Source organism: Sander lucioperca, chromosome 23, assembly GCF_008315115.2.
Source record: "Sander lucioperca isolate FBNREF2018 chromosome 23, SLUC_FBN_1.2, whole genome shotgun sequence".
In the NCBI taxonomy this organism is placed as follows: Eukaryota; Metazoa; Chordata; class Actinopteri; order Perciformes; family Percidae; genus Sander; species Sander lucioperca.
Window position 1 is genome coordinate 11653262 of NC_050195.1, and position 10000 is coordinate 11663261.

At 43.6% G+C, this 10000-nt stretch overlaps 1 protein-coding gene across 1 annotated transcript in view; it reads left to right on the forward strand.

Moving 5' to 3' along the window:
- Nucleotides 1-9841, forward strand: part of LOC116053737 (sodium channel protein type 5 subunit alpha-like) — a 47169-nt gene extending 37328 nt beyond the window's left edge. Inside the window, exons 6-8 of the mRNA XM_035998324.1 lie at nt 3023-3145; nt 9465-9750; nt 9825-9841. Of these exons, the coding sequence (XP_035854217.1) occupies nt 3023-3145; nt 9465-9750; nt 9825-9841 (426 nt within the window). The remainder of the gene's footprint in view (nt 1-3022; nt 3146-9464; nt 9751-9824) is intronic.
- Nucleotides 9842-10000: the final 159 nt, after the last annotated feature.

A 10000-nucleotide genomic window follows, 5' to 3' on the forward strand; every position in this document is an offset into this window, starting at 1 on the left:
GCTGCTGTCTGTAGATTCCTTCATCACAACTCGTATTCTTTCGGATGTTTCCTACCAGATGTTGTAACAGCGGTGATGTTGTGTATAGTTTAGAGTCCTCGCCACCACCAGACTAATCAGCATTGCAAATTGAACATGTAGCTGGACTTGAATGTCCTTCTTTTGACTGAAAGTACTACCAAACTACACTTTTTCTGCTCACAAGTTCCATTTCCACTTTCTCACAGCCTGCTGCATTGAACGCTCCACCTACGTAAACACCTTCCCGTAATCAACGGCGCCGTCATTACGTCGACCAGCGTAGCGCGCAGAGTACAAGTGTAGGGTTCAGTGGGAAAACATTCTACGGTTCGGCAGAAACCCAACCCCATCAAAAAACCCAATATTCAGCCGAATCTGAAGCCCAATCCTGGATTCGGTGCATCCCTGGTTTTTACATTGTGACTTTGGTACCTGGAACACAGAAAAGGGTCTGAAGGTGGGTCGGTGGAGAGAACAAGTCACAAAACACAAAAACTCTACAGATCCTGGAGCACATTGGACAAGGCATTTGCCAGAACTGCCAGATTACCAGTCCGCCTATGCATACAGGGATAGTAGTATACAGCTGTTAAAGGAACACGCCAACTTATTGGGACTTTGTCTTATTCCCCGTATCCCCCAGAGTTAGATAAGTCTATACATACCCTTCTCATCTCCGTGCGTGTTGTAACTCTGTCTGACGCCCCCACCACTAGCCTAGCTTAGCACAGATCCTGGAGGTAACCGGCTCCATCTAGCCTAGCTTAGCACAGATCCTGGAGGTAACTGGCTCCATCTAGCCTACTGCTCCCAACAAGTGACAAAATAACACCAACATGTTCCTATTTACATGTTGTGATTTGTATAGTCACAGCGTGTACAAATAACAAGGTCACATGAGACACAGCCATCTTCTAACTGTATACAAACTGGGAACTATATTCTCAGAAGGCGAAGCACTGCTACTTCTGCTACTTGGGCGGAGTGATTTGCTCGCAGCACCTGAGAAGCCCCATGGTGAGGAGCAGAGAGTTCGCTCAGATTTGGCTCAGAGTTGGAGTAATAATCACTCCGCCCAATTAGCAGAAGTAGCAGTGCTTAGCCTTCTGAGAAAGTCCCAATAAGTCGGCGTGTTCCTTTAAAACATAATAAAATATATGACACGCTGGTATCGGATCAGTTCTCGGTATCGGCCAATACGCAAGTTCAGCTATCGGGAAGCAAGAAATGATATCGGACCATCTCTTGTAGGGAGTGAGGACAGTGTTCATGGTATGGAAACATTTGAGAGAATTCTGTCCGTTAGATTTGGGGTAATGTCTAAATAAATGTCTGACGTTGTAGATCTCAGTGTTGGGTCTCCTGGCTCAGTACATCTCTATGGACCACATCACGACCATGCGGGTGCTGAGGACATTCAGGGCTCTGCGGCCTCTCCGGGCCGCGTCCCGCTTCGCTGGTATCAGGGTAAGAACCGGCTGAATTCACCTTGGAGCGCCACCCGAGCCAACCAAGCCGAGACCTGCCGCTCGGGTGTTTAAAAAAATCAAGTGTACATGTGTGGGGCTTAGCTGGCTGGAGAGAGTTAGATTTTAAGATGCTTTGATCAGAGGGAATATCTCAGACTGTTTACGATACAGCTGCAATATTTTACGGTTAATCCTCCCTCATATTGCTTGACCTTTACCTTAACTTAAAGGGTAACTACCATTTTTTTCAACCTGGACCCTATTTTCCTATGTTTTTGTGTGTAAATGACTGATGGGAACAACAATCTTTGGCATCGGTCCAGTATGAAAGCGAGATCGCTGCAGTTGGCACTCAGCGAAACAAGCTACAATATAAGTTAATAGGGCATTTGTGCTTGTATTTACCTTCACAAAAGTGCTAATTTTGCCGCTGACAGACTGAGATTATTATTATAAGTGTCTGATGACATTATGGAAATGATCCCTACAGAGATAGACCTTTAAAACCTCTTTAAGACCTTTCTGTTTAACCAGAAACAGCTCTGAAGTCGCTAGCGCTAAACCCACCAGACTCCATTTAAAAAAACGTTACTTGTAGCATGTATAAAGCCAACATATTTTCACATGGTTATCGGTAAACTTTGTGTTTATTTCAACCTAAACTAGAGTTGTGATGGTTGGGAAAAGTGGAAAGACGACCCAAAATGGCTTTTCATAGTTTTATTTTGTTATTGTCGACTTTGAAAGAAGTGTATTTTACGATGCTAAAATTACTGTTTATTTACATGGAGTCTGGTGGGTGTAGCGAACGTGATTTCACGGATGTTTTTATTATGTTATAAAAAAGGATCTTACTCAAACATTTGCGTAATCATCATGAAAACATTAATAGGTCATGTGACAAGGGCTGGGAAGATTATTTTTCCACAGAACCATATAAAAATAGTGCAATACACTCACAATAAACTTGCCTCAAACTTCAACTAGAAAACCTTTCTGTTCACAGTTTTCAGATAATAGGGAACAGAACAGAAATAAAGTGCAATACATCATTTATTTCCTACAGCAAGTGCTCTACAGCACTCTAAAACCTTCATCAATCCGCCTCTTTTCTTACAGAGTAAACCATAATGATCCCTTTCTCTTCCACAGCTGGAACGACGGAGTAAATTCAGCTTATTTGGGCGTCAAAATAACAATTTTTTTGCTTCAAACTCTGTTTTTTCATCCAAAACAAAACTTAAAGAGTATAAAGAAGTAGCAGCACTAACTTTACTCCCTCATCTTTTCTTCCTCTCCTGCAGGAGTCTTCAGTCGGCTGATAATCAAACTCACACGCCTCTTGTCTCTCTTCTGATTGGCTGGTTCCATCGTGGAATCAGCCGTCTCCCGCTCTGTCTTTGCATTAGACTAGAAGTTTAACTGTCCGGCTTTCTCTCTTCTGCTTCTCCTCCTCCTTCTGTCTTTTCCATCTGTCTCTATCCTTTTCCGTCTCCTCTTTCTTTCTGCATCTCTCTCTCTCTCTCCTCCAGGTCTCGTTGGTCAGTTTGGTGGCCAACACGTTGGGTTATTCCGACTTTGCAGCGATCAAATCCCTGCGGACGCTGCGAGCCCTGCGGCCCCTCAGAGCCCTCTCCAGATTTGAAGGCATGAGGGTAAGAGTCAGTATTAATAAAACCGGCACACCTGGGCAGCAGTGGAGGAAGTATTCAGATCCTTTTACTGCAGTAAAAGTACTAATACCACACAGAAAAAAATACTCTGTTACAGTAAGAGGCACACGTTGAAAATGTTCCTAACGTGCTGCTATTTTTGACATTTGTGTGCTCTTTTTTTAGAACATTTTTGCCGCTATTTCCATCATTTTTAGTGCTTTTTTTCAAAGTTTTTGTCACTTTTTCCGACTGCTTTTAAAATGGGATTTTAACTTCAGCTTGGTTTTGCTTGATTTGCTAAAATCTATGATGACTACGGAACTTTTTGAGAGACTTTTTTAGGGCTTTATTGTCGATAAAAATGCACCAAAAGTAAAAAAAAAAAAAAACATTTTTACACATTTGAATAGGGACAATCATGAGCTCTGGTCAAAACTTTTCTGTCCCACAGTAAGAAATGCTTACACCCCCCCCCCCCGCCCCACACACACACACACACACACACACACACACACACACACAGGGAGGGTTGTTGTGTGGAAGCAGAAACTTAACATCTGTCAAAAAGTCAGTAGTTATGCAAGACAACATGCCTCTAAACGCACGCACACACACACACACACACACACACACACACACACACTGAGGAGAATATATGTTTGCATGCTCAAGCATACATAACCAGAAGGAAAGATACAGCACTTAATGCTCCGGGTCATCTCTGTACGACAACAAAGAAAGCCGACATGACGTGTGTAAAATAGTATCTAAAACAGCAACAAAAACGTTGAAAAAGCGACATGCAATACATTTTTTCAATGAAATACAAGCACGTCAATAAACTCTACATGTCTGGCCCTGAACGTGCTTCTCATTTTCCAGCGTGGCCCGTAGCGACAGTGAGTTTGACGCTGTAAGGGATGATGAATATCAATCAAGCGCTCCCCTGTTTGTCACATTCAAACTGTATTTTGGTGCCCAGGTGTGTTAGTTTTACGTTGTTTTATCCTTTAACATCTCGCCTGCTGTTTCAGTGTTTTCTGCTCTCTGATTGGTTCGTCTCGTTACTTCCTGTCAGTGTTTTTTCCGTTCACCTTTGACTTTCATCCTCCTCAGAGGTTTTCTCTTTCAGACAAACAAACTCACAAATGTCTCCGTGGTGTGAAAAGTATCAGTATTTAAGCGTTGCATGTCCGTAAAGGTTTTGTGAGCAGAGAGGAAACTCGTCTTGTTCATCATGCAGTATTACTGACGGTGGCTCGGAGTCAGCGTCCTGTACTAACCAAGGGGGTGATCTTCTCCTCGGACCGCGTAGCTCCTATGGCGCCATTTTGATGCTACCAAGCCATCACCTCCCGTTAGCATCCCATTGACTGCCATTCATTTTGACGCCACTTTGACAGAGAATAACTTTACATCTGAAGAGTTTAAAGACTCTATTTGTCCGTTGTTTATTTCTAAAGAAACACGACAATGTATAAAAGGCTCCATTACCTTGTACCTCACGTTATGGCTCCGTAGCAGACGTTTTTATAAAAATAGGCTAACGATTGGGTCATAACCACGAGACTTACTGTCTCATAGTAGAGGAATTACCGTATAGTACAGGAGAAGCTCTCAGGCAGTTTGGACTTCCATTAGCTGTTTAAGTTTAATTACTAATGTTAACTATCATTTTAGTGATCAATAATTAGCCTGTGTCTATGTTATCTCCTTACATATACCTACGCTCTCCGTCTCTGCTAGATTGGGAATGATTGAGATTTCTCTTGGCACAGCTACCAGAAGACTTCCAACTTTCAGACAGGTTGCTCACGTCACATCTACGTCTTCAAGCTCAGTTGGAGGCTGCTCAGTAACGCTCAGCCATCACCGGGAAAGATCTTCTAATATCCTTCACTGGTCTCCGTCCAGAGACACGGGGTCTGTTGCTCCATTCTTATATACTGTCTATGGCTATAACTTAGTCTCGCTTTGCCAGACCCTCCTCCACAGCACTGCAGAGGAGGGTCTGTCTAGTCCACACAGCATTCTGGGATGGAAGAAAAACGTGCTCTGGTTTATTGGCATTTCTTTAAACCAATCACAATCGTCTTGGGCGGCGCTAAGCGCCGGACGGAGCCACGGTGCCTCTGCAAAAAATCGGCAGTAGTAGCGGCAGCTCCTGAGTGTGTTGATTCCAAAGGTCGGTAAAAACAAGAACGTAAAACAACCCCGTAGTCACCAAAGTAAATATTGGACCCATTTTTCAACTCGCATATCTCCAGAACATTCTGACACTAAAATGGCATTTTTCAGACGGACACATGAGGAGAAAATGAACTTAGTTAGAGACCTGTTTCTGTCTCAGGAACAAACTCTCGCCAGATCTGGCAACACTGAGAAGCTAACGTCAGCTAACGTTAGCAAACACCATATATACATACATATATATATATATATATATATGTATATATATATATATATATATATATATATATATATATATATATATATATATATATATATATATATGTATGTTTACGGAAGAGGATTAGGGCCACATGTGAAAAAAAGTATTTGTGTTCTGAGGAAAGAAATATGAATTCTTTATGAATTAAATCTCAGAATTCAGACTTTAAAAATAAATTTAAAAAAACGTTAAAAAAGATTTAGGGGGGATTTTAGTCTCGGAACTCAAATAAAAAATTCACATGTGGTCCTAATCCTCTTCCGTAGCCTGTTAGCTGTGTAGACAGGAGACAGGAAGTGTGTAGCGTTACATAGACAGTATATAACAATGGACCATCAGATCCCGTGTCTCTGGACGGAGACCAGTGAAGGATATTAGAAGATCTTTCCCGGTGATGGCTGAGCGTTACTGAGCAGCCTCCAACTGAGCTTGAAGACGTAGATGTGACGTGAGCAACCTGTCTGAAAGTTGGAAGTCTTCTGGTAGCTGTGCCAAGAGAAATCTCAATCATTCCCAATCTAGCAGAGACGGAGAGCGTAGGTATATGTAAGGAGATAACATAGACACAGGCTAATTATTGATCACTAAAATGATAGTTAACATTAGTAATTAAACTTAAACAGCTAATGGAAGTCCAAACTGCCTGAGAGCTTCTCCTGTACTATACGGTAATTCCTCTACTATGAGACAGTAAGTCTCGTGGTTATGACCCAATCGTTAGCCTATTTTTATAAAAACGTCTGCTACGGAGCCATAACGTGAGGTACAAGGTAATGGACAAATAAAGTCTTTAAACTCTTCAGATGTAAAGTTATTCTCTGTCAAAGTGGCGTCAAAATGAATGGCAGTCAATGGGATGCTAACGGGAGGTGATGGCTTGGTAGCATCAAAATGGCGCCATAGGAGCTACGCGGTCCGAGGAGAAGCTTACCCCCTTGGTTTCATACCGTTAGCGCAGCGTGTAATGCTCTTTATTAATAATAATCTTTAGTTACAGAGAACCTTTGCCTAAATGATTTTGGCTTGTTAAAACATCTGCACATGTTCAGTCACACATCTGCTACAGCAAGCACAGGTGGAAGACATATGCACATCCTTTACTTAAGTAAAAGCACGATTAAATACTCTGTTAACTTTGATTTGATGAAATGATTGACAGCTAACTCAAACTGTTCAATCAGTAAGTTGTCACCGAGCTCTCGTCAGTGTCAATGCAGCAAAGACAGAGACGTCAGAGCCTGTCTACGGAGAGCCTGTTATTATATATTATTATATTAGACATTCTCTGGAGATGTTTTGAGCCAAAAGGTCAAATGTAAACAAAAAGGTGTGCAGGATGCTGACTCCGGTTCCCTCCCCCCATGATCCTCTTTGCCTTCATTTATCTGGATGATACGATTAGCTCTCATGCTCACTCAGCAGGGCATTCTGGGTAGGGGAACGGCATTGTGGTTAGACGAAGAGGAGGGCTGGAGTGTCAGGTCGACATGACGTTAGCTGACTCAGCTCTCGCTCTGAGGAAGCAGGGAGATTATTTTCTACATGAATACAAAATAAGAAAGTCCACTTACACTGTCACTCACACCTTCTGCTGCTGCTCAGTTTGCTCTGAGGTAACACGGATACTACATTTACATGCCCAAAATATTCTGGGTTTTGCCAGAGAATGTCTAATAAGAGGAGAACTTCCACTCTCGGGAAACTTCCGGCTTCTGAACTGGTTGCAGTTCCGCTCTGGTTCCACTAGGGGGCGCTCACGGGCCAGTGCAGAATGAATGGAGGTCTATGGAGCTACACCCCTCAAAATCCACTTTTCTCAGGATATCATTTTTTGTCTAGTAATTCGAATGTTGCATTCGAAAAGGGAGGCTAAGAAAATACACACTGCTGGGTGTTAGCTTTTTTTTAAAGTCACTTTGTTGATTTAAAAAGCCTTTTAAAATGTCACTGACGTCATACACATCATACGGCCAGAGATACTGCTTTACGGCAAGCTCTGAGTCACTTCAGAGAATGTGGATGCCGTCAAGGGGGATCTCTGGTCGTAATCAGTCCTTCACTGACCAATCAGCATTCGTTAGCAGAATGCTAGCGTGTTATGGGCAACAACGACTCAACCTGTAAGAAATCAAAAGGACATAAGTACTCGTTCATTCAACTGTCGACCTATAATCCATGTTGAACTTGCAGAAACTACAATCAGATCTGAGATTTCTCAACGACAATCAGGCGAAAGAGACAAATTTAGCCGTCTAGCTCCATAGACTCCCATTCATTTTGCACTGGACCGCGATCACCCCCGGTGGAACTCTGGTGGAACTGCAACCAAAGTAGGTACAATGGGGCTGAATAGGGAGTGGACTGGCTCTCCGTAGACCGGCTCTGGTTTTGCCTTTATTCTGAAAAAGACAATATTCTGATTGAGCTGTTTACACGGCTAATGGCAGACAATATTCCACCAATATTCCTGTTTAAACATGCAGCCATGCAAAATAGATTTTTCCAGCAGTGGCGGACTTAAACTGTTAAAAACATCATGCCGAATACATGTCCTAAGAATGTTTCTAAAACCTGTATAATACCGTTTCACATGTCTTAATCTGAAAATGCTTTATTCGGAGTATCCAAACATGTTTACATGACCTGTATCTAATTCAGAATAATGTCATATTGGGAATAATAGAGGAATATGTAAATGTTCATGTAAACATACTCAATTAGAGAGAGAGATTCTCCAGCCTGCCTCAGCCCTGCAACGTACACACACGCACGCACGCACACACACACACACACACACACACACACACACACACACACACACACACACAGACACACACACACACACACACACACACACACACACACACACACACACACACACACACAGTAAAAAAAAACAAACACATTTCACTCCAAATGGAGCTTTCTCTCCCACAGACAGCACTTTTTCTCAACTGCCTAAGAACGCCTCACGCCCACATTCCTGTTTGTAATTCCTCAATTAGTGATGTCATTGATTGAGAAAGCCAGCCCAGTTTTTCACCCATGCTGCCCATAGGTGATGCATGTAACCCTTTGTAGGAGACCCCAAGAGTACAAATTATGCTGAAAATGATTGTGTGTGTGTGTGTGTGTATGTGTGTGTGTGTGTGTGTGTGTGTCTATGTCGATGTGTGTCTGTGTGTGTGTGTGTGTCTCTGTGTGTGTGTGTGTGTGTGTGTGTGTGTGTGTGTGTGTGTGTGTGTGTGTGTGTGTGTGTGTCTATGTCGATGTGTGTCTGTGTGTGTGTCTCTGTGTGTGTGTGTGTGTGTGTGTGTGTGTGTGTGTGTCTGTCTGTCTGTCTGTCGGTCTGTGTGTGTGTCTGTGTGTGTGTGTGTGTGTGTGTGTGTGTGTGTGTGTGTGTGTCTATGTTGATGTGTGTGTGTGTGTGTGTGTGTGTGTGTGTGTGTGTCTGTGTGTGTGTGTGTGTGTGTGTCTATGTCGATGTGTGTCTGTGTGTGTGTGTGTGTGTCTATGTCTGTCTGTGTGTGTGTGTGTGTCTGTCTGTCTGTCTGTCGGTCTGTGTGTGTGTCTGTGTGTGTGTGTGTGTGTGTGTGTGTGTGTGTGTCTATGTCTGTGTGTGTGTGTGTGTGTGTGTGTGTGTGTGTGTGTGTCTATGTCTGTCTGTGTGTGTGTCTGTCTGTCTGTCTGTCTGTCTGTGTGTGTGTGTGTGTGTGTGTGTGTGTGTGTGTGTGTGTGTGTGTGTGTCTGTCTGTGTGTGTGTGTCTGTCTGTCTGTCTGTCTGTCTGTGTGTGTGTGTGTGTGTGTGTGTGTGTGTGTGTGTGTGTGTGTGTGTGTGTGTGTGACGCTGTGTTTGTGCCGCTGCAGGTGGTGGTGAACGCTCTGATCGGTGCGATTCCCTCCATCATGAACGTGCTGCTGGTCTGTCTCATCTTCTGGCTCATCTTCAGCATCATGGGCGTCAACCTGTTCGCCGGAAAGTTTGGCCGCTGCGTCAACCGCACGGGCCACATCTTCGACTCGTCCTTCATCAACAACAAGTCAGAGTGCGAGGCGCTCAACGACACCTCGCTCTACTACTGGACCAAAGTGAAAGTCAACTTCGACAACGTGGGTGCCGGATATCTGGCTCTGCTGCAAGTGGTGAGCAGGGGCGGAGCGGGAGGGGGGGCTCCAGCCCTGAATGTTTTCTCATTCTTAAAGTCTGACACCATCTCATATCTAAAGACAATCATCTCACGTAACGTAAAAGACTCAACGGGCCCTATGTTGCACCCGGCGCAGCGCAAAGCCTGACGCAAGTGTCTTTGCTAGTTTAAGACCGACGCAGTTGTCAGTTTCCCGTCCAGCGCCCATGTTGTTTAAATAGTAAATGCCCCTGCTCCCATCTGTGGCGCATGGGC